The following is a 24,587-nucleotide window of genomic DNA, read 5'->3' as shown; positions in this document are numbered from 1 at the left end:
TTATTATTATTTTCAGTTTCATTTTATATATTTGCTCATCTCCCCCCCCCCCCCCATGGTTCTGCCTTCTCTTCCTTTCTAAGTCACACACACCTACACCTATTACTACTTCTGAATGTCCTTCCTTTTACCCACTTCTCTCACCTGGTCCTGATGGAATTGGAGTTCAGAGTCTTCTGCACATCTTCCCCTAATATTTCTTCCCCTCTGGGACTGTGGACCAAAAGTCTTTATGGGGTGCAGAAGGTGGGACTTCTGGCTACTATAACTGCTTCTCTGCTGAACTTGAGCATTGGCAGGTTGATCCATACCCCCAGCTTGTTTCTGTCTTTTCCTAGTGAGGTAGGGCTCTGGAGAGGTGAGGTTCCGAAACACCCTGTTGATGTCATTTGCCCAGGAAGTCAGGATAGAATCATAGTCGTATTTGCAACTTGGTGGCTGAAAGGCAATAAGATATAAAGCAGGATAAACTTTAATAAACAGGAACCAGAGAGTAGAAATGAGCAGATGAGAATAGGGATCTTAGGGTCGAAAGAAGCTAGGAAGACTGTGGTAATTTTTGCTAGGACTCTGACAGCTAACATGCAGGTAGACTAAAATTCTTGTCTGGGAAGATGGTGTCAGAATTGAGAATGGGGCTAGAAAGCTGGATGATCAGGGCAACGAGTAGCTCCCAAATGTGAAGAAAATATATAAATACAAGTAGCTATTTAGCATGTTGATCTGACGCAGGGCTTGATCCTTAAGGTGGTTCATCCCAATGTGCTACCTCCCAGCCTCTTTCTTCATTAAAATCTCAGCATGCTCATTGCTGGCAGTTTTAAGAAGTATGGACACAGGATGAATAAAGTACCCCACCAAGCAAACAACATTTTATATATGTCAAAAGCTAGCGTATTTTTTTAAAACTTTATTTTTTACTAGAGAGAGACAGAGAGAAATTGAGGGAGGAGATAGAGATGGAGAGAGACAGAGAGACACGCACAGTCTGCTTCACCACTCATGAAGCTTTCCCCCTGCAGGTGGGGACCAGGGTCTTGAACCCGGTTCCTTGCACACACTACACTTAACCAGGTGCGCCACCACCTGACCCCTGCTAGCCTATTTTCTAAAAGAAAACTGTGATATATTTAGAGTGTATATATCTTTTCCTTACATTATGTGAAGATCTGTTTGTTGTTAAAGGTGTACATTGGGGTCTTGGCAATATCACAGCTGGTGAAGCGCACATGGCACAAAGCACAAGGACTGGCATTAAGGATCCCGATTTGAGCACCTGGCTCCCCACCTGTGTGTGTGGGGGGTCACTTCACAAGTGGTGAAGCAGGTCTGCAAGTGTCTTACCTTTCTCTCCTCCTGTCTAATGCTGTATATAGTCCATGTGTTGCAAGGAACAGCATTGCTTTCATGAGCAGTATGTTTTTCCCATTTCATAGATTAGCTACCATTAAGTTTTGTTTCTTGATTTTTCTTACTCTCTTCCTCCTCCTTTTCTATTGAGAGAACCCAGACCACTACTTCACCGTTAGTGACCCTCCGTTTTGTTTTTGATTTTTTTATATGGTGCTAGAGATCAAATCCAGGTACCTCACACTTAATGTGCTTTGCTATTAGGTCACCTCCCCAGGCCTCATTCCCATTTGAATTCAGTACCTGGTTGGAATTATTATTCGGACTTAAGTCAGACAGATAGTGCTCCTTCCTGTTTCCTCGCCTATCTCCCAAAGGATAGATAGGTTGCTCGCTCACTCTTTATTGAAAAACCTTCCATACGGATTTTTTTCCCCAAATCTTTATTTATTTGATAGAGACAGCCAGAAATTGAGAGGAAGAGGGAGATAGAGAAGGAGACAGACACCTGCAGCACTGCCTCACCACTTGTGAAGCTTTCCCTCCTGCAGGTGGGAACCAGAGGCTTGAACCCAGGTCCTTGCGCACTGTAACTTGTGCTCAACCAGCTGTTCCACCACCTGGCTCCCCATACTGATTTTTAAAACGCATTTTTGCCTGTTTTTACTATATTGCACTTAACCGGGTATTCCACTGTACGTAGACCTCACATGGATTTCACTTTCTTGGTGCTTAAAGATGTTGAGTAATCCTTTCTGTGTAATTTCTTCCATATTGCAATTGACCTGTGCGTATGTTTTGAAGTTTATTGAAATTGTATTATTTTTCTGCTGTCACTTCATGCTCCTTCAAACGAATTGCTTAAATTTTCCGAGCCTGGGGGTTCGGCGGTAGCGCAGTGGGTTAAGTGCATGTGGCGCAAAGCACAGGGACTGGTGTAAGGATCCAGGTTCGAGTCCCCGGCTCCCCACCTGCAGGGGAGTCGCTTCACAGGTGGTGAAGCAGGTCTGCAGGTATCTATCTTTCTCTTCTCCTCCTGTCTCCATTTCTCTCTGTCCTATCGAATAACAACAATAATAATAACCACAACAATGGTAAAACAACCAGGGTAACAAAAGGGAAAAAATGACATCCAGGAGCAGTGAATTCGTGGTGCAGGCTCTGAGCCCCGGCAATAACCCTGGAGGCAAAAAAAAAAAAGTCCGAGCTTGAGGCTTTAGTTGTTAAAGGAGTCAATGGTTAAAGAAATGTTCTCTGGTCAGTAACACTGATAGTCATATATGTGAGAGAGATTATGACTAATTAGAATGTTTTCCAGTGGAAAAAATACTGACGACCTTAGTTTTACCTTTTACCTCCTTTGCCCCAAGTTTCTTGAACCCTAGGCAGTTGTATATTTAGCTGCAGCGTGCTGCCTTTAAATAGCCCGATGTGGACTGTGTACACATGGGCTGCTGTCTGGAAATTAACTATGTAAGTACTATTCTTATTCATGTTAATTACCCCACACAGCACTGTCATCAAAGGTAAAGAGGTTAGATTTTATTTAAAAACAAGGAAACTGGGATTAGGTGTATTAATGTTTTATGACAACTGCAAGGTAAGAACAGATAAGTATAGTTAGAATTTTTATTTAAAAGAAATGTTAATGGGCGGGGCTAGATAGTAAAAGCATAATGGTTATGCAAACAGACTCAAGCCTGAGGTTCCATTAAGTCTCAGGTTCAATCCCCCGAATTGCCATAAGCAAGAGCTGAGCAGTGCTCTGGTTTAAAAAAAAAAAAAATGCTAACACCAAATAACATCCATCTGTTGAGTTTTTTCTTCTTTTTTCGCCTGCCTTTGTTTTATAATGAGAGATCTAGAGAAAGAGGAGAGAGACCAGAGCACAGCTCATCTCTGGTATATGGTGGGGCTGGGGATTGCCTCAGGCATGAAACTCACTTTAGATAACCATTAGGCTGTCTCACCAGCCCCATCTGTTGAGTTTTGCATCGAGAGAAACTTGATGAGAGAGCCCTGAGCTCTAGTGGGGGTGTACTCTCAGAAGGGTGGAAGGGTGTGTGTGTAAACCTAGACCCAACATTTTTTCTATTTTTCTTTTTGGTAAATTGGTTTAGAACTAAAATTTTCTAGCTGGACTTTAACATATTGACAGCTATAGAGTTCTTACCACTTTAAATCTTCATATGAACTGTAACTACGTATTTCCCTTAAGCTAGGTTTAATATTTTATTTATTACCAGAGCACTGTTCAGCTCTGGCTTATGATGGTTCGGGGACCTTGAACCTGGGACTTTGGAGCCTCAGGCTCAAGAGTCTGTTTGCATAACTATTATGCTGTCTACCCTCTCTTTTTTATCTGTAGCTTTGTGGGTAGGAAATTTGTTTATTATTATTATTATTATTATTATTGGTTAGAGACACCTTAAACTACTTTGCAATGTAAAACCCATTATTGTCTGATAATAACAATATAATCAGAGAATAACTATAACCAGTTTAGTAGTTTTCTACATGGAGACTTAAATATGCTCATTTATTCTCTTTAACTTGAAATGGTCAAGATATATTTAATGTTTTTTAGAAAACCTTTTTTTTTTTTTCCCCTTTTTCCTAGCATTGTCCAGCTTTCACTTATGGTGATGCATGGGGACTGAACCTAGGACAGACTGCCTCAAGCATGAACGTTTTTGCATAATTTATTTCCACCCCACTCTAGAAATTTTTGTTTGGCTCAAGAAGCACAGTAAACATCTCATACATTATTCTGATATTATTATTATATCATTATATATTATATCATTATTCTACTTCAGGAAGAAGTTGGGAAAGGCACAGTGAATTTTTGCATTAGCAAGCTTTTGACCTTTTGCATGATTATTCTTAATATATTTGGTAAGGGAAATAGGAAACCGTAACCATTTCTACAAAGCCATTTCATCACACAGTAAGACCTGGATGTGTTGGTTGGTGTTTATTCAAGGCTCTCCCCCTACTCCCAGTTTTCCCAAATCATCGTACATATCACTTAAAGTTTATATATTGCTATCTTCTTCTCCCCCCCCCCCCCCAGGGTTATTACTGGGGCTGGTGCCTGCACCATGAATGCTCCTGGAGACTACTTTTTCCCCTTTTGTTGCCCTGGTTGTTTTATCATTGTCATAGTTATTGTTGTTGTTGATGTCGTCATTGTTGGATAGGACAGAGACATGGAGAGAGATGGGGAAGATGGGGGAGAGAAAGATAGACACCTGTAGACCTGCTTCACTGCCTGTGAAGTGACTCCCCTGCAGGTGGGGAGCTGGGGGCTCGAACCGGGGTCCTTACACCGATCCTTGTGCTTTGCGCCACATGCGCTTAACCTGCTGCGATACCACCCGACCCCCATATATTGCTATCTTTTTAAGTCTAGCTTGACTTACAATGACTATGTCTATAAATAGCTGTGGAGACACAAAAGATCATCAGTCTCCCAGAGGGATTTAATTGACTCTGTAAACACCTTATAGTTTATCCGGCCTAATGGGACATTCTGGTTGTGCATGAAGTTGTTTACACTTTTGCGTTTGTTATTTTTCATTAGAGATAATGTACACTGAAGTGTCATTGTTGGTTTTCCTAAATAACTGAAGGCTTTCAGTAAGTATTGACAAATTATCCTCCAGAAATGATTTGCATTGACTCTAGTGTGTACACACACAAACACACAGGACTTTGTCCACAACCTCGTTATTAAAGTTTTGAATGGTTTTAGATTGTTAAAAGCATATTTTTTAGGGTGGGGGAGGTAGCATAATGGTTATGCCAAGAGAGTCATGCCTGAAACTTTGAAGTCCCAAGTTCACTCTCCCACACCGCCATAAACCCGAGTTGAGCACTGCTGCTGGAGGAGGCAGGGTGCCTATTTTTTATAATCGTCAGTTTAAGAGAAAATATTCCTTTCTCTTGAGTACTAAAGATAACAAACCATTGTGTGTGTGTGTGTTGACCACTTTTTCATTTCAAGGGAAGATACTGGTATTTTTCATAGTGTTTTTAAAAAGATTCTATTTCATTTATTTATCTATTTATAACACCGAGGCTGTCCAGAAGGTGGCACAGTGGATAAAGTGTGTGCCTCAAGTGTGAAATCCTGTCGTGCTGCTGACGGTGCTACCGGTGCTATCTGCTTGGTCCTAGAATACTGGTTGTGTGGCATTTTTATTTTTGCCACCAGGACTCAGTGCTTGCGTGGTTGATCCTGGTGGCTTCTTTCTGCACCATCTGCCCTCAATTTCTGTTCTTTTCTGATAGAAACTGAAGGACATTGGAAGTGAAAGAGGGAGAGAGAGAAAGAGAAAGACACCTGTGGTATCGCTTGGCTGCTCTTGAAGCTTCACCCCTAAAAGACAAATAATGTTCCCTTTTATACACACATACAGTGTGCCATCCCTGTTCGTGGGTTCCAGTTCTGCAGACAGATCTGGCGGGTGGAGACTGTCACATCTGTGGATGTGGATATTTGTGGTAGTCTTAGAACCAATTCGTGATAGATACTAAGGGGGCATCTGTACCATATTTTCTTACTTTTCTAGAGAAAAGTTCACAAAACATTAGTCAAGTTATTACACAGCAGATAACTCTAGATTAAGAAATAGAACTATCGGGGCCAGGTGGTGGTACACCTGGTGGAGCGCACGTGTTACAGTGCGCAAGGACCCAAGTTCGAGCCACCGGTCCTCACCCGCAGGGGGAAGCAGTGCTGCAGGTGTCTCTCTGTCTCTCTCCCTTTCTGTTACCCCTTCTCAATTTCTGACTGTCTCTATCCAACAAATAAATAAAGATTTAAAAAAATAGAACTCTCCAGCCTTCCATAAGACATTTTCGTTTCCTTCTGTAGTCATTTCTCCTTCCTCTGTTGTAACGCTTACTTTTGCCTATAGTTTTAGTTAGGACTTTTAAAAATGGAATCCACAATAAGGTTTTTGTGTTTGACTTTTTTACTCAGTAACAAATCTGCTTATTTTTCTTGCCATGGTGTTCATTTGTACCATCCTGCCACTGGTCGGGAAGCTCTGTGCGGCTTTAAGCTATAGAAAAGTTAACCAAAAGTTCTAAGATGTATTGTGATTGATTACATGGTTGTTTAAAAATACTTCTCAACAATGGTCCAAATATTTTTGTTTCCATTTTAGAACAAAATCCAGTCTCATAGCAGAGGAGAATATAATGTTTACAGCACCTTTCAGAGCCATGAACCAGAGTTTGATTACTTGAAAAGTTTAGAAATAGAAGAAAAGATCAACAAAATTAGGTGGTTACCCCAGAAAAATGCTGCTCAATTTTTATTGTCCACCAATGGTAAGTGTAACACATTTTAAATTCTTTTCATGTGCGTACTGTGCACACATAGGGACAGTCTTTCCAGAGTGGTGTGGTTATTATGAGGTCTCTGAGAAGACATTTGGAAATAATTTCTTTCCATTACAGAATGTAAGCTTCTGTAAAAGTTCTCAGATGTCAGTTTTCTTTTCACACGCACCCACCATTTGTAGTGAAACTAATGGGCTTATTATTATCGCATTTAGTTTGTATTTCTGTCACTTCTTGGCTTTGGCACCTTGTCTTACTGAGTTGAATTTTCTCATATAGAAGCGTGGAGCTGGTGATATCTATAGTTTATGTTAGTGTTGTTACAAGTCGTGCAGGTGATCGCACCTAGTGTGCATAATAGGTGTTCAGAGTTAATCCTTACTTACCCTCACCTATGGCTACACTCTACAAAGAGTATTTCAAGCTAGGGGGCAAGCGGTGGTGCGCCTGGTTAACTACACGTTACAGTGTGCCAAGACCCAGGTTGAAGCCCTGTGGTCTCCACCTACAGGGGGAGGCTTCCCAAGTGGTGAAGTGTCTGTCTTTCTCCCTATTTCCCCTTCCCTTTTCAGTTTCTCTCTGTCTCTATCCAAAAATAGAGTAAGAACAACCCATTTAAAAAAAGAAGAAAAGAATATGTTAAGCTGTAAATACTAAACACTACTAAGGACCTCTTCACTGAGGATACTGTCTAAAAGAGCTTTCTTTTTTTAACATTACAATTTCTAAACACAACACACACCCCCAACCCCCATAATTTGTGACTTGGTGTTTCCAGGAGTTTCCAGTGATAAGTACTAGGTTCTGGGTAACCATGATGTATAAAAGCTCAGATCGACATCTACAAACTATTGTATTTTACTGTCAACTGTAAACCATTAATCCCCCCATAAAGAAATTTAAAAAAAAAAAAGAAGAAGAAGAAGAAGAAGAAAGGAACAACTGGGGCTGGGTGGTGGTGGCAAACCTGATTGAGCACACATGTCTCAATGCGCAAGGACCCAGGTTTGAGGCCCCAGCCCCCACCTACAGGGAGAAAGCTTTGCACGTGGTGAATCAGTGTTGCAGGTGTGTCTCTGTCTCTCTCATCTCTGCCACCCCCTTCCCTCTCAATTTCTGGCTGTCTCTGTCCAATAAATAAATAAAGATATCTTTTTTAAAAAGAAGAACTTAGATCGGAACTTGATGGGAGTGTTCAGGAGATGGTGACTCATTGAGTCAAGCTGCACAAGGATCCCAGGTTCAAGCCCCAGCTACTCCTGCAGTGAGGCAAACTCACAGGCGGCGGAGCAGCGCTACAGGTGTCTCTTCTCTGTCTCACTCCCTGCCTTTTTTTTTTTTTTTTTTGCCTCCAGGGTTATTGCTGGGGCTCAGTGCCTGCGCTATGAATCCATCGCTCCTGGAGACCATGTTTTACCATGTTGTTGCCCTTGTTGCTATTATTATTGTTGTCATTGCTGTTGCTGTTGTTGGCTACAACAGAGAAATCAAGAACGGAGGGGAGACAGAAGGAGAGAAAGACAGACACCTGCAGGCCTGCTTCACTGCTTGTGAAAGCAAACCTCCTGCAGGTGGGGGGCCAGGGGCTCGAACTGGGATCCTTGTGCGGGTCCTTGGGCTTTGTTCCATTTGCGCTTAACCCGCTGCGCTACTGCCCAACCCCCTCTCCCATTATTTTGAAAAAGGTAGGGACACAGCTTTTTCCCCCAACTGGTACAAGGCCTGGGGAAAGTCTCGTCCCTTCACTATTAATAAAATCAAATTTTAGCACTCCAGCCTGTCCATCCTGTACCGTTACAATCCTCCGTACCACCATAAGCCAGAGCTGATCAGTGCTCTAGTAGGAAAGGGAAAAAAAAATCAAGGGGAGCCAGTTAATGGCACAGCTGGTTGAATAAACATGTTACAGTGCACAAGGACCTGTGTTCAAGCCCCAGTTCCAACCTACAGGGTTGGAAAGCTTCACAAGTGGTGAAGAAGTTCTGCAGATGTCTCTCTCCGTCTCTATCCCCTCCTTCCTCTCAATTTCTGGCTGTCTATCTAGTAAATAAATAAAAGTACAGTGGTGGGAGTCAGGCGGTAGCACAGCAGGTTAAACACAAGTAGTGCAAGGACCAGCGTGTTAAGGATCCCAGTTTGAGTCACCAGCTCCCCACCTGCAGAGGAGTCGCTTCATAGGCGGTGAAGCAGGTCTGCAGGTGTCGTATCTTTCTCTCCCCCCGTCTTCCCCTCCTCTCTCCATTTCTCTATGTCCTACCAAACACAACAACATCAATAACTACAACAATAATAACTACAATTTCTTCTTCTAGCGTTTGCCCTTCTTCGGTAGCCAGTCAACAGGTCAGGTTAAAAGCTGTCAGGAGCTGCTTGTTGCTGGCTTTGAAAGTGACTGGGATCCATGTGGATTCAGTTGGCTAGGAAGGATCGTCAGTTTCCCCAATGAATGGGTACTCACGGGATGCACCACGAGAAGGTCGATCCAATGCATCCCATAACTACAATAAAACAAGGGCAACAGAAGAGAATAAATAAATACTTGGAAAAAAAAAAGTACAGAGATCTAGGATTGGAAAATGCTACTGTGGGAGAATGGTAGAAACAGCACCAAGCACTCTCGTTTTAATCAACCAACTTTACAGTCCTATTTTTATAACTAGCTCATTTGTTGAGTACTTTTTTCTTTTTAGCATTTATGTGATAGGCTCCTTTGTTTATGAAAGAACACTTAATATGTTTTGTTTTGTTTTGTTTTCTTTCCTTACCAGGGCTTCAGATAGAGAGCTAAGACATCAGAGTAGCTTCTGCCAGTGCACCAGGGAGAGTCAGGACTTGAACCTAGACATTGTGAAATACTGGGGCCAGGTGGTGGCGCACCTGGTTAAGCACATTCTTCATAGTGTGCAAGGACCCAGGTTCAAGCCCCTGGTTTCCACCTGTAGGGGGAAAGCAGGTGTCTCTATTTGTCTCTTTCCCTCTCTGCCTCTTCCACCACCACTCTCAATTTCTCTGTCTCTATCCAATAATAAATAAATTATTTAAAAACGACAATATGAAATAGTTTTGTATGAATGCCATTGTAGAATTTAATACTAAGTATTAAATAAACATGTATCAGTCCCTCGAAATATAAATAGAATAAGTGGAAAGAAGGAATACTTCTTACAGAATGCCTATATGTGGATGGACATCCCTCATTATAGGGAGTCAGCTTCTTAGTGTGAATTGACTTAGTGATCCCCTTCCAGAGAAACCGGGAGAGTAGTGACTTTGCTAACCACAGTGGAGTGGTTTGACTGAACTCAAGTGATCAAAGTTAGCAGCACCTGTGGGAAAGTCAAATGCTAACCATACAAACCCTCGTCTACCTGTGGTAATTTTCCTAAAATTCCGAGGTCCTAGCCTGATCATTAGAAAACAGCAAATATACTCCATTTTGGGACAGCCCACAGAGAACCTTTCCACTGGTTCCCGGAACAGCTAGCGTGATGAGAAATGGCGTTCTGAGAAGTTGTGACAGACCCTGTAAGGAGACTTGATAACTAGATAACAGATCCTAGAGCTGAAGTGGGGACTTTGGTGAGAAACTTAGTGAAATCTCAGTGAGTTTGAGATTGAGTTAATGGTAACATACACAGTGCCAACTTCTTATTTTTAGCAAATGTACCATGGTTGCATAAAATGTTGAGGTTCGAAGAAACTGGGTGGGGGGTCAGGCAGTAGCGCAGCAGGTTAAGCTCACGTGGCGCAAAGTGCAAGGACCAGTGTAAGGATCCCAGTTCAAGCCCCTGGCTCCCCACCTGCAGGAGTCCCTTCACAGGCAGTGAAGCAGGTCTGCAGCTGTCTATCTTTCTCTCCTATCCAACAACGAACGGCAACAACAACAATAATAATCACAACGAGGGCAACAAAAGGGGCGGAGGGGAATAGCTTCCAGGAGCAGTGGATTCATAGTGCTGGCACTGAGCCTTTTCTGTGTGTTTTAGTTTACCCAGTAATAGGGAGCTGGCTTGTTACTCAGATAAGGGCTTGTGTTGGTGGAATCCATTTTTTTCTTAAAGATTTTATTTACTTATTCATGAGAAAGATAGGAGAGAGAAAGAACCAGACATCACTCTGGTACATGTGCTGCCGGGTATTGAACTTGGGACCTCACGCTTCAGAGTCCAGTGCTTTATCCACTGTGCCACCTCCCGGACCACGGAATCCTTTTTTTTTTTTTAAAATTTAACCGGTAGGCCTCATTAGGTCTGCTGTTTCTGCTCTTCTGCCCTTTTTTTTAAATATTTTTTTTATTCCCTTTTGTTGCCCTTGTTGTTTTATTGTAGTTATTATTGTTGTTGTCGTTGTTGGATAGGACAGAGAGAAATGGAGAGAGGAGGGGAAGACAGGAGGAGAGAAAGATAGACACCTGCAGACCTGCTTCACCGCCTGTGAAGCGACTCCCCTGCAGGTGGGGAGCCGGGGTTCGAACCGGGATCCTTATGCCGGTCCTTGTGCTTTGCACCACCTGCGCTTAACCCACTGCACTACAGCCCGACTCCCGGAATCCATTTTTTAACTCTGGCTTATGGTGCTACTGGGGCTTGAATTTAGAACCTCAAAACCTCAGGCATATAAGTTGTTTGCACAAGTTTTTTTTTCATAGTTGAGTGGGGAGATGTGAGTCTGTACTCCTGTAGCAACAACCATGCAAATCAACATTTCAATAAAGGTGTGTGTGTGTGTGTGTGTGTGTGTGTGTGTTGTGTGTGTTGTGTGTGCGCACGTGCGCACGCACGTGCACCTCCAGGGTTATCATTGGGGCTTAGTGCCAGCACTACAAATCCTCTGTTCCTGGTGGCCATCTTTTCTTTCTTTTTTCCAGTTGTTGGGTAGGACAAAGAGAAATCGAAAGGGGGGGAGAGAAAGATAGACACCTGTAGTCCTGCTTCACCACTTGTGAAATGACCCCTCCCTGCAGGTGAGGATCCGGGGGCTCGAACTGGGATCCTTAGACCAGTCCTTGTACTTTGTACCATGTCCGCTTAACCCACTGCACTACCTCCTGGCCCCCCAAAGTGATTTTTAAAAAGGACATTTTTCCTTTGTCACTAGCTTTTTTAAAAATTGTCTTTCTCCATTTTCCTTACCAGATAAAACAATAAAATTATGGAAAATCAGTGAAAGGGACAAAAGACCAGAAGGGTATAATTTGAAAGAAGAAGATGGAAGGTATAGAGATCCTACTACAGTTACTACACTACGAGTAAGTGGGGGGGGGGGGATGGGGATGATTCTGATGCACCGAGTTTTGTGTTCCTATTGTACATTTCACTTGAAGAGATGATTGTAATCTACACACACACACACACACACACACACACACACACACACACACACACACTCCTGTTCTCTCAACACAGAACTGGGTTCATGCGAAAAACCCTTTTGGGTTAAAATGTTCACTGAAAGCAATAGGATTGTAAGGCACAAGGGAGGTCTTCGCAGTGGGAGGGAAAATGAGGCTTTTCTTACTTTCTCACCCTCTTTCCATTTCAGTTAGAGGAGAAACCCTACAGCCACTTAGTGTTCACAGACCTCCCCCTGGTTGCCAGACACAGTGCTCCCGCGTGGGGATGGGGGCGGGGAACAGGCTTACACACCGCTATCTTCAGGCCCCTAGACTAATCCTTTTAGCCAAAGTATTAGTTTAAATCATTAACATGTACTAACTTTGCACTTCTTTTATTGCAAAAGTTGCAAAAGTCTGCAAGTAAGAATAGCTGCAAATTCTAATAGTGCTGCTGCCTGTGTTACAAAAATGTCAATTCATTTTTTTCCACTTAACTTAATCTATGATGTGTTCTGATCCATAATTAGTATTGGAAGCAGGAATCAGTCTGTAATTCCTTTTTTTTCCTCCCCCCCCACCTATTGACAGGTACCAGTCTTTAGGCCCATGGATCTAATGGTTGAAGCCAGTCCACGAAGAATATTTGCCAATGCTCATACATATCACATCAATTCAATTTCTATCAATAGTGATTATGAAACATATTTATCTGCAGATGATTTGCGGATCAACCTTTGGCATCTGGAAATTACAGACAGGAGTTTTAGTATCCATTTTGGTGAAAGCATACTGACTGGACTTACCTTCTCTCTCCTTAGTAAATTTGGATTTCCCATTATGTCCTCCCTGTTTCATTTTTTTTCAATCAAATTTTCCCCTCTCGTTAGTGATTTATATGACTACAAATTAATAGGAGTGTACATAAACTCCATTCCCACCACCAAAAAAAAGACTCCCATTTTATTCCCCCCGCCCCCAAGCTGAACATCCACCCTCCCCCTCAGCCCAGGGTTTTTACTTTGGTGCCCTACTCCAAATTCAGTCAAATCCTGCTTTGAGTTTCAGGGCCTCCCCCCCCCCTTTTTTTTCCTCCAGGGTTATTGCTGGGGCTCAGTGCCTGCGCCACAAATCCACTGCTTTTGGAGGCCAATTTTTCCCCTTTTGCCCTTGTTTTATCATTGTTGTGGTTATTACTGTTATTGTTGTCATTGTTGTTGGATAGGACAGAGAGAAAAGGAAAGTTAGATACACTGAATTTTTCTACTGTATTATCTATGTAAAGGAAGTCTTGTTTTGTCATCACCAGGGCGTCACCTCAAAGCCAGCTTTTTCAGATAGAAAGGTGGAGGAGACACCACAGCACTGAAGGTTGTCCAGTGCGGCCAGGCACTGGACCATGGGTCCCATGCATGGCAAAGCAGGCACGCTATGAAAGGAGCTATATTGCCAACCCTACAATGAGAGGGGGTGTGTATGTGTGTGTTTAATAGTTGATTTTTTTTTCCATAAATAAAAAACAACCAGAATTGTAAAGTAGTATTCTACTGCTTAGCTGTGGCTTATGGTGGTGCAGGGAGATTGAACCTGAGACTTCAGAGCCTCAAGCATGAGAGTCTGTTTGCATAACCATTATGTTATCTACCCCTACCCAAGTTCTGAGTGTTTCCTGTCACAGGGGAACTGGGTTCAAGCCCCCCTGTCTCTGCCTGGGGGAATGACTTCATAAGTGGTAGAGCAGTGCTCTAGGTGTCTCCTCTCTCACTATCAAAATAAATAACTGTTTTTAATGCTTTTAATTACACTCCTGGTGTCACTAAGAGTGAAATAATTCCATATAAGTTGTGATGTGTAACATAAAGTCAATAGAAATTCTCTACACATCCCTTCCCCCACTTATATTAGTTTATAGCCTAAAAAATTTTTGTGCAGATACAAGTTTGTGAAATATAAATTTACTGCATTTGACTCATATGGTATATGTATATAAATAATGGGTTGGAAATAATGATGTATTTTTCTTGGAGGCCATGAGGTGGCTCACCTGGTTAAGTGCTCATATTATTTTTCTATGTAATCTATTTTCAAATGGATTACTTGAATAATTAATCAGACAGCCCATTTTCCTATACTAGACTATGTAAATGAAAGTTCTCTTATTTTGATTTGCACTTAATATGAGTAAATGTTTTTCTTCTCCATATTTATCAAATTTGTTCTTTTCCCCATTTTGATTTTGGATTTGCAGTTACTCCCCTCCCTCCTCCCCAGTATTTAGTGAGAGTCAGAGTACCTGATGCAATTCAGCATTAATACTTGTACCAAGAATGAATGAGTTTTAGACTTGAGAAATGTAAAGTGTCTCCTCTTTTCTAAGTGGAAATTCCTTAACAGATGCTATCTAGATATCGTGGATATCAAGCCTGCCAATATGGAAGAGTTAACAGAAGTGATCACAGCAGCAGAATTCCACCCAAACAGCTGTAATACATTTGTATACAGCAGCAGTAAAGGAACTATCCGGCTATGTGACATGAGGGCATCTGCCCTCTGTGATAGGCATTCGAAATGTAAGTGCCACTGGATTTTTTCAAAAGGGTGTTTTTTTTTTTATTTGAAGTCGGCCTGAAATGTGGTACCTACATTAACGTAGATTTATACAGTTTAAACTTGTGTGCCCAGAAGTTCTTGTGTTCTTTTGTAAGCTGCTGCACTCCACACGGGGGCGAGGACAACAAGCAAGGGAGATGTCTGCTCATGTCCTGATGCATATACTTTACACAGTTGTGTAGATTCTTGGAATTGGGTTCTCCAACCCTGTATTCAAATAGAGCTGTTCTTTCGTCCCTTTCATCCTTCCTCCTAGAAAGTTTTCTTCTGACATATTCTTGGCTTTAATAAAAATAACTTGAATGAGTTATTTAGTACAAGGATATAATAAAACTCATTTGCCTGGCCACTGAAAATTAAAGTGTTAAAAGAGTTCTGATGGTGAGGAAGGTGGATTTCCTGTGGTGAGAGTATAGGCAGAGTCAGCGAGGTGTGTGGAGCACTGACCACTTCCCCGGGTGAGTCTGATTCTGCTAAATGAGGTGTGGGACTCTGGAAGTGTACTACATACATTTTCACCTTCAACTTCCATATTGAGTCATTCTAACTTATTTTTAGGAAGTTTGTGAACCATTGCTCATCAAATGCTCTGCCCCATCAGTACATTCTACAAATTGCCTTTTTTTGTTTTATATGTCTCTAGTGTTTGAAGAACCAGAAGATCCCAGTAACAGGTCTTTTTTTTCTGAAATCATCTCCTCTATTTCTGATGTAAAGTTCAGCCATAGTGGTCGATATATGATGACTAGAGATTATTTATCAGTCAAAATCTGGGACTTAAATATGGAAAACAGGCCTGTGGAAACATACCAGGTATTTGCAGTTTTTTTTTTCAATGAGCATATGCCTTGTTTACTTTAATATATTTATAGAAAAGGATTTTGTAGTGTATTAATCACAATGTAGTATTTGTTGACTTAGGTATTTTCTTTCATAGATTCATAAGTATTTTGTTTATATTTATGTACATCTCTCTATGTTGTGTTGCTATTCAGTTTTGAAGTTAAAGTGTGATTTTACTGCAAATTTAGATCTGCATCGATAACTTTTTTTTAGCTGCTGCTGTCTACATTAACAGTGAGGAGAAAGCACACTATTTAAAGCGGCTAGGGGGAAGAGGACTAGTGAGAACAGCCAGTCATCGTAATGGCTTCCTGGTTGGCATGTGTATTGTAGTAATTGAACTAGAGTCTAACTTAGGTGTGTGAAGTCAGTGAACTGATTCTCCTGCCATTAGCTGACAAGTGGTGTTTAAAGCTAAAGGAAAGAAGTTTGAAGACCCAGGGGATAGGTTTGAGAGTTGCCTTTCTGTTGTGAGATGTCAGCTTTAGACATTCTTCTCCTTGGCCATCTACTACCAGTCTATCATTCTCTTTTCGAAAAGAGAATGAAGTTGCACATGGCAAGGAACAGGGTTCAGTTAAAATCTAGACCGTGAGTATAGAAAATACTACTGCTTCAGAAACAGAATTTACAATGTTATCTTTACGTTGTATGCTGTCAGACTATATGTTTCTGAAACCATTGCATCCTCTTAGATAAATATAAACCACTTAAATCTCTGTAAAGGTACCTGAAAAATAGAAAATAGGGTGGGGGTAGATAGCATAATGGTTATGCAAAGAGACTCAAGCCTGAGGCTTCAGAGTCCGAGGTTCAATCCCCTGCACCACCATAAGCCAGAACTGAACAGTACTCTGGTTTAAATAAATAAATGAAAAGTAGAAAGTTTTTTATTGAGAAGCAAAAAGAGATAGGTCACTGCTTTATAAGTATTATTGATTTGAATCTTAATTTCACTCTTGGAACTATTTAGTGAGAAATCTTATATGTATAGCCCAAAGCTTTGCTGAATTGATGTGATTAAAATTTAACCGATTTGTACTTTTTCTTCCTATGCTGAATGGGCTTAGTGGTTGAGTAGGATACTGTCATTTAGTTATAGCAGATAAAGATTCAGTTGTTCCCATTAAATTTATAAAGGTGTCTTTATAATTTATAAAGTTATACATGATTGAGATTTATTTATTTATTGGCCTTATTTGGTTACCATAACTCCATCTGAGATGCAGTTCCTTTGTATTAACATATTTTCACTTAGGGTCACATAGACATACATAAGCTGAATCATTCCATTATGCTTTAATATTGAAATGGACTCTGGATGTTAATATTACTTTAAGATGTTTAAGTAGAGAAATCGGGGGGTCAGGAGGTAGCGCAGCGGGTTAAGTGCACGTGGCACTAAGCACAAGGACCGGCATACGGATCCCGGTTAGAGCCCTCAACTCCCCACCTGCAGGGGTATCACTTCACAGGCAGTGAAGCTGGTCTGCAGGTGTCTGTCTTTCTCTCCCCTTGTCTGTCTTCCCCTCCTCTCTCCATTTCTCTCTGTCCTATCCAACAATGGCATCAATAACAGCAACAATAATACCTACAACAACAAAACAACAAGGGCAACAAAGAAGAATAAATAAATATTTTTTAAAATAACCCATATCTGTTTAATGAATTTAGTGAGAGAAATTCAGGGAGGGAGGCTACAGAGCACTCTCAGTTCTAGCTTACAGTGGTACTGGGGGTTAAATCTAGGACTTCTGAGTCTCGGGCATGACTTTTGCCCCCAAGATTATTGCTGGGGCTCCATGCCTGCACCGTGAATCCACTGTTCCTGGAGACCATTTTTTCCCCTTTTGTTGCCATTGTTGTTCCATCATTGTTGTGGTTATTATTACTATTGTAAGCCCTGTGTTGTACCACAACCACTTCTCTGCCCACCAGGATTGTTTTTAATCAGTAATTAATGCACTGAAAACTATTGTTAACATATTCAAGTAGTGTTCTATTATTGAAATTAGTCTATTTTTAAATTAAAAAATATTATGTTACTTATTTTAATGACCTAGAGACAGGCCATAGCACTGTTCAGCTGTGGTATATGGTGGTGCCAGGGATTCAGTCTGTGACCTCTGAGCCTCCAGCATGAGAGTCTACTGCACCTACTGCACTGCGAGTTGCGATTTGTACTCTCACCTCATCCCTTTAATTAATCACTTCACCTGTGCCATTTTCAAATGTTTTCAGTCTTGAGGGGAAATCTATGTGCAAAAGGGTATTTTTCTCTGTTGAGAGATGAAATGTGAATATATGAATAATGTGCAAATGTTTGTGAATGGAAGGGGGTTCTGGGAGCAGTGAAATCATGTTTGTGTGTGGCCCCAAGGCCACCAAAAATGTATGACTATGTTTGCCTTTATTTGCCTTTACAATACATACATTTTGCCGTGTTTAATAATGGTGGGGAAGAGGGTGCTGGGTAGTGGCACACCTGGTTGAGTGCACCTGCTACAATAAGGACCTGGGCTCCACTCCCTGGTCCCCACCTGCAGGAAGCTTGGAGGTTTCACAAGTCGTAAAGTAGTGCTACAGCTGTGTCTCTGTCTCCCTACCTTCTCCTTGCCTCTCGATCTCTGTGTCTAGCCAGTAAAAAGATAAATACTTTTAAAAAATGGTTTTAAAGATGCAAGGTCACTCAACAGACAGCACGACTTGTACGTGAGCATTCCCATGTTTAATCTGCTATACCAAATAGCCCTTTCTTCCTCTTCCCTTTCCCCTCCCCCTCCCTTTCTCTTCCGACCATGTCAGGGCTTTCCTGCTCTGGGCTGACTTTTTGGATAAGAGACCACTGTACCAGAGCGCCCTTCATTCCTTCAGTGAATGCAGTGGGGGCTGGACTTGGACGTGGGTCGCACTCATGACAAAGTGCTGCACTATCCAAGGGAGCCATTTTGTCAGCCCAATAAAGAAAATAGTGTGTGGTCTCGCTAAATCTTTTTCCTAATCTCAGTTGGAAAATTATTTTCTGTTTAATCTAAATGTATATTTATGTGTGTACTTGTTTCCCCCCCCCCAGGTGCATGAATACCTCAGAAGTAAACTTTGTTCACTGTATGAAAATGACTGCATATTTGACAAATTTGAATGTTGTTGGAATGGTTCTGACAGGTAATTGATTTTAATTGGCACCTTTTACTCAAATGTGAACTTTATTGCGGGGGGGGGTGTACTGTTTCACTTCTCCTACTGTGATTGACACGTTCACTAAAAGTAGATAGTCTTCTACTATTAGTTTCCTTTAATCCAGGACAGCTCTAAATGCCATCATCATCTTTAATGATTTGGGCATTTTTGAAGAGTACAAGTAATTTATTCCAAAGGGGTGTTCTTTTGAGTGTTACCTCGTGTTGTCTCACGGTTAGATTCTGGTTACACATTTCGGGGGACGGAAATACTGGCCTTGTGGCACCTATAAAATTTTTTTAATTAGCTAAACACTAGTGTTTTTAATCCTTTAAAACTGTAAACATTTAGGTACTGTAGACTGAATCACATAACTTACTTTAAATAAATTTTAAGATTTTTATTTATGAGAAAGATAGGAGAGAGAGAAAGAACCAGACATCACTCTTGTACCTGTGCTGCCGGGGATTGAACTCGGGACCTCATGGTTGAGAATCTGATGCTTTACCCACTGTACCACCTCCTAAACCACTAAAGAAGTTTTTTTTATTTCCTCTAGCTACATGCATCAACTTGAATTTGATTATTGTTGCCAAGTGTCATAAGGGAATTGGCATTACTGAAGAAATGATAAGACAGTTTTCTAAAATTGATTGCCTGTATCATTTATAAATATCCAGAACTTTTCAAGTATTACTTTAAATAGTTCCCTGCTAGCCTTATTTACAGTAATTTTTATATACATGGTAAAGATAGGACAAGTCTAGAGGCATCAGCAGATCTTTCCAAATTGTTAATGGTAACATACTAGTTAAGTTTTGCCTGTTGGGGTACTTAGTAAACATTGAGCAGAGGCCTTTGGACAAGTAGGACTGACAGAAAGTGTAGTGGGCCAGTCTTTTTTATTTTTATTTATTTGATAGAGACTGTCAGAAATTGAGAGGGGGGGAGATAGAGAGGAAGAGAGATACTTGTGGCACTGCTTCACCACTCGGAAAGCTTTCCCCCTCCAGGTGGCGACAGGGGGCTTTATTTTTTAAACCAGAGCATTGCTTATGTTGGCGCCAAGGATTGAACCTGGGACCTCATAGCCTCCCAGATAAAAACATCTTTTACGTAACCATTGTCTTCCCAGCCCTTACAAGCACATGTGATTTTTTTTTTCCCCCTCAAATTCCAGAAATTAAACAGGTTATAATTTAAATGATTATTGGTTTCTTGTGAAAAGTTATTAGGCTGCATGTGCATTTCTTGTTGGTAGACACTGTGTGTCCATAATCAGATGCTAATCCAAGAAGCTGGCTGCTCTGGTTTATCTCATGGCCCCTGAAGTTTTGCTTGAGTATGTGTTCAGCTTTGGTGAAAGTTTGATAATCATCAGTAGAAAACCAAGTTATTTATTATCACACTTCTAGTCTGTTCTGCTGATTAATCCAAGTTAGTCTGCATCCCAGTCTGTCTCAGTCTGAAGCTATGTTAAGTGACTGAGGTGGGCTACTAGGCGCAGGTATCATCACTCAAATCATTTGGTCTGAAAACAAGAACTTGTTCACTTATTTGAGTTCTCTGTCTGCTTTTACAGTGTTGTCATGACTGGATCTTACAATAATTTCTTCAGAATGTTTGACAGAAACACAAAACGAGATATAACCCTAGAAGCATCACGAGAAAACAATAAGCCTCGTACGGTTCTGAAGCCACGCAAAGTCTGTGCAAGCGGCAAGCGAAAGAAAGATGAAATAAGTGTTGACAGCCTAGACTTCAACAAGAAAATCCTTCATACAGCCTGGCACCCCAAGGAAAATATCATTGCTGTAGCTACCACAAACAATCTGTATATATTTCAAGACAAAGTGAATTAGGGTTGGCATTCCTAGCAGAAGAGCCCACTTCCTGCTTAGTTGAGATAGTTGAATCTAGCATTCGTATCTAAAAAAGAGAGAGGTCCATTGTGGCGCCCCTTTCCAGTGTTTGACAATGTGCCATTCAACAACATATTTTTATAGCTACATGGAGAAAGCTATGTGGGTTCATCACTGTGTTCTCCATGTCTGCTAGCCATTTAGGTAAGGGTAGGGCACTTTTAATTTAAATGACTTCTTGCACCATCTTGCCTAATGGACTAGATTGGACTGTATCAACATTGATTTACTCCACTTTTTATGCCTTCCATTGTGATGACGTCAAACACAGTGAAAGCCTTCAGTCATGCTTATGGGATTTAATTGTGTATCCTCATTACTGTATCATTTGTGGGGTACACCCCTCCCCCCTTTTTTAAATTAAATACGGCTCATTCTTACTGTGGCTTGTAGCATTCCTCCTCTTCTGGCCTCCTGGACTCTTCCCTTTCATCTCTTGCCCCTGCCCCCTCCACCCAGTCTTGGTGGTGGTGTATTAAAAAAAGAAAGAACGAAAGCACACAAAACGAGTCAGTTTGGGGTCAGTGGTAAAGGGGGTATATGTTGCGAACAAATGTTTTAATAGTTGGCTGTAATCACTCCTTGCCGTGTCTGGCACTGAAAATAAGGAAAAAAAAAAAAAACTACTACTGAATAAAAGTGACAAAGAATGGAGAATCTGGTTTTTTTTTTCTTTTTAATCTACCTCTTTAAGGCAATATTTTGTGTCATACTTTTGGGTGCAGTGAGGTGAAACAAGTTTCAGTTTTACTGGTAATTGTGTTCATTTTTTTAATGTTCTTTTACATGGAGAAGGAAAGGCATCGGTTCTGTAGAGACACGTATGCTGCAAATACAGCGGCATTAGTGACAGTTCCACCACCCATAGATGCGACTAGAGATTTTCTTACTGTTAGCTGTGAGGGTACTGAATACACTGTACCTATACTTACCTATATTATCTGTTAACAGAATGACTGTAAATGGGAACTAGATTTGTAGAACTTCATTTTTTAAAGACTTTTTAACAGTGCTTAATTTCATTTTTGCCTTACTAAAGATTACTAAATTAAAGACTCAAAAACTTTTTAACCAGTTAACTTTTTTTGCCATTCAATCATATAACATAAAACTAACCTTAAGTAACTTACATGGATAAAATTGACACTGCATTTTTTTTTTTTTTTTACTATTATCAGATCTGAATGAAATGTACTTTTGCCACAGATGTCTGTTTTCTATTTTTGGTTTTCCAAAGCTATTATTAAAAATGAACTTTAAAGGTACAGTGTTCTAAAAGTGCTTCATGGACTCCCAGTAGCTGCCTCAAATTAAAATTTACTAATCTGTCTACATGATGGCATTTCCCCAAAGTGGTGATACTTTATCCAAAGATGAAGAGTTACCCCTATTTTTAATAAGTAGAGTGTACCTTTGTCAATCCTGTGGAAGCTTTAACAGAGGGGGGAAAAAACTTTATTTTTCAAAGATAAACTGAATAGGCATTTATATTATTAGGGAATAATAGGTATGTTTTGGTTGAGCCGTAATAGAACAACCTTGCATTTTAGAAGACTCAAGTGCTTATTATCTGCCCATAACCTTTTGTTCTACTCTTACCAGTGAGAAAAAATGATTAAATAGTTTGAGCATGATTCCCTCTACTACACTTTATAGAAATATTATGTCTCAGAAGTTAACGTATTCAGCACACAAGAAAAGTTTTTCTGTAATAAAAGTACTATGTATTCTTTTGGACTTAACAAATATGAATTTGTATTTAAACACACCGATTCTATGTCTGATAATTCTTAAAATAATGGCACTTTTACTAATTTACTTGGGGATCTTGGGTGCATTCACAGAATAGTTTTATTCTTCCCAGTTGATTTGGAAATGGGTTCTTGTCACCAGTATCAAAAGTGATGGGTCTCTGATGCAGAAACTTCATCTTTGGAGAAGTTGTTTTCCTAAAGTATGGATGTAGCCCTTGAGAGAAAACCACCAAATCATTCTTGAAAATCTTTTTGATTCATCAGTAGCTATGATGATTTTCATCCATGACACTGTTATCTTTTTATATTTAAGGGAAAACATTGCTAAAACTGAACTGACTCTATCAAGGAATGCTATTACAAAATATTGTAACAATATCCTCAAGTATCAATTTTAAATTTCTTTGGTGTGGCAAACTATATGCCCAGCCACTCATCTTATATGGTTAATCTCTTTATTAATAAAAATTATACTTAGAATAAACTTAGTCTTGTCCAGTTGCTTGTATGTTCCTATCTACTTGCCACCGGTAAACATACTTACTCTAGGGTCTTGATCTTTTAAAAATTATGGCATGAAAAACAAATTTCAATGCTAATCTCTTTATCTTTTTTCAGTGGCTGGGCAATAAGAATATTTCTTTTATAAACACATATAACAACTACAGGATATTAGGTTTTCTGTGAGACACAGTCTTTTTTTGGGGAAAAAAATTCATCCACAAACTTTTTCCTTTTAAGTGAAGTGTGACTGAAGAATGAATTACTCTGATCACAGAGTAATTAGATAACCTGAAAGGAAATTTTGTTTTGTGTTTCAAACATTTGTACAATGTGTCTGTTACACTAATAGTACTGATACATTTTTAGTAAAATTTAAACATGTTCTTGATACTCCCCAGGTAGTGGTGCACATTACTATGCCCAAGGACCCGGATGCAACCCCCAGGTTGTAAGTTTCACGAGCATTGCAGTGTGGTGTGTGTGTGCTTGTAGAAGGAAAAGGGGGGGAGCAGGGGTAGACAGCATAATGGTTATACAAACAGACTCGCCTGAGGCTCCAAAGTCCCAGGTTCAGTCCCCAGCTAGAGCTGAGCAGAGCACTAGTTAAAAAGGGAGAGGGGGAAACAGTCCCCTGGTACAGTGGTGTCATTGTGAAGTCACTGAAGCCTACTATGACCCTGGTGGTAAAAATAAGTTCACTAATTAAAAAGGGGGGTGCCGGTGGTGGCACACCTGGCTAAGTGCACATGTTACAGTGTACGAGAATCCACATTCGAGCCCCTGGACACCAGTTGCAGGGGGAAAGCTTTGTTGCAAAGGTGAAGCAGTGCTACAGGTGTCTGTCTCTCTTCCTACCTGCCCCTCCCCTCTCAATTTCTGACTATATCCAGCAAATAGAAATTAAAAAAAAATTTTTTTTCAGCATCTTTCTGTACCACATAAGTTCAAGTGAGGATAGTAATGTGCATTTCTGGAATAAACCCAAACTGGAAGAAAAGATAAATGCCATTCAGCCATGGCATCATCTCCCAAGAAATAATTTGGACCCACTTGCATATCAGATGTCAGGCTCAGGCAAAAACTAATAGTCATGGACCCTTTGGAATATATCTAAAATATTCCTATTTCCAAAACGGAGACCCCCCCCAATCTTCATCTGCAGTATTCCAGCCTTTAGGTTCATGATTAATCAACAATTTGTATGGCTTTATATGTCAACTCTTTTTCAGCCACCAGGTTCCAGATGCTAGCATGATGCCAACCAAACTTCCCTGGACAGACAGCCCCACCTATGTATCCTGGAGCTCTGCTTCCTCAGAGCCCTCCCCCAGCAGGGAAGGAGAGAGACAGGCTGGGAGTATGGATCGACCTGTCAACACCCATGTTCAGCGGGGAAGCAATTACAGAAGCCAGACCTTCCACCTTCTGCATCCCACAGTGATCCTGGGTCCATACTCGTATGGGGTTAAAGAATAGGGAAGCTATCAGGGGAGGGGATGGGATATGGAACTCTGGTGGTGGGAATTCTACCCCTCTTATACTACAGTCTTGTCAGTGTTTCCATTCTATAAATTTTTTTAAAAAGATAAATGCTTACTAGGTAATCAAGCATCGAGTTAATTTACATTAGTGCTGGAGAATCGCTATTTTAAGTATCATTTCTATCTGTTGGGTGATAGTTTAAGGTGTGCTTGTATGTGTCACCATGGTTAAAGTCCTAGCCCCATGAGTCTTGGA

General features: G+C 40.7%; 1 protein-coding gene and 1 long non-coding RNA gene across 5 annotated transcripts in view; one reads left to right on the top strand and one right to left on the bottom strand.

The window, feature by feature from the left end:
• The window catches only part of PPP2R2A (protein phosphatase 2 regulatory subunit Balpha), an 81,561-nt gene extending 60,312 nt beyond the window's left edge, over nucleotides 1–21,249 (top strand). For all 4 annotated transcript variants that reach the window (XM_060178845.1, XM_007535041.3, XM_060178847.1 and 1 more), the window contains 7 exons: nucleotides 6,528–6,693; nucleotides 11,841–11,953; nucleotides 12,629–12,806; nucleotides 14,443–14,607; nucleotides 15,291–15,460; nucleotides 18,564–18,655; nucleotides 20,253–21,249. In XM_060178845.1, the coding sequence (XP_060034828.1) occupies nucleotides 6,528–6,693; nucleotides 11,841–11,953; nucleotides 12,629–12,806; nucleotides 14,443–14,607; nucleotides 15,291–15,460; nucleotides 18,564–18,655; nucleotides 20,253–20,532 (1,164 nt within the window). In that variant the 3' untranslated portion in view covers nucleotides 20,533–21,249. The remainder of the gene's footprint in view (nucleotides 1–6,527; nucleotides 6,694–11,840; nucleotides 11,954–12,628; nucleotides 12,807–14,442; nucleotides 14,608–15,290; nucleotides 15,461–18,563; nucleotides 18,656–20,252) is intronic.
• LOC132534634 (uncharacterized) overlaps nucleotides 666–24,587 on the bottom strand; it is a 38,628-nt gene continuing 14,706 nt past the window's right edge. Inside the window, exon 3 of the long non-coding RNA XR_009546360.1 lies at nucleotides 666–811. This is a non-coding gene — a long non-coding RNA (uncharacterized LOC132534634). The remainder of the gene's footprint in view (nucleotides 812–24,587) is intronic.

This window comes from Erinaceus europaeus, chromosome 19 (assembly GCF_950295315.1).
Source record: "Erinaceus europaeus chromosome 19, mEriEur2.1, whole genome shotgun sequence".
Classification (NCBI taxonomy): Eukaryota; Metazoa; Chordata; class Mammalia; order Eulipotyphla; family Erinaceidae; genus Erinaceus; species Erinaceus europaeus.
The sequence above is the reverse complement of the archived record's forward strand: the minus strand, read 5'-3'. Positions and strand labels throughout refer to the sequence as shown.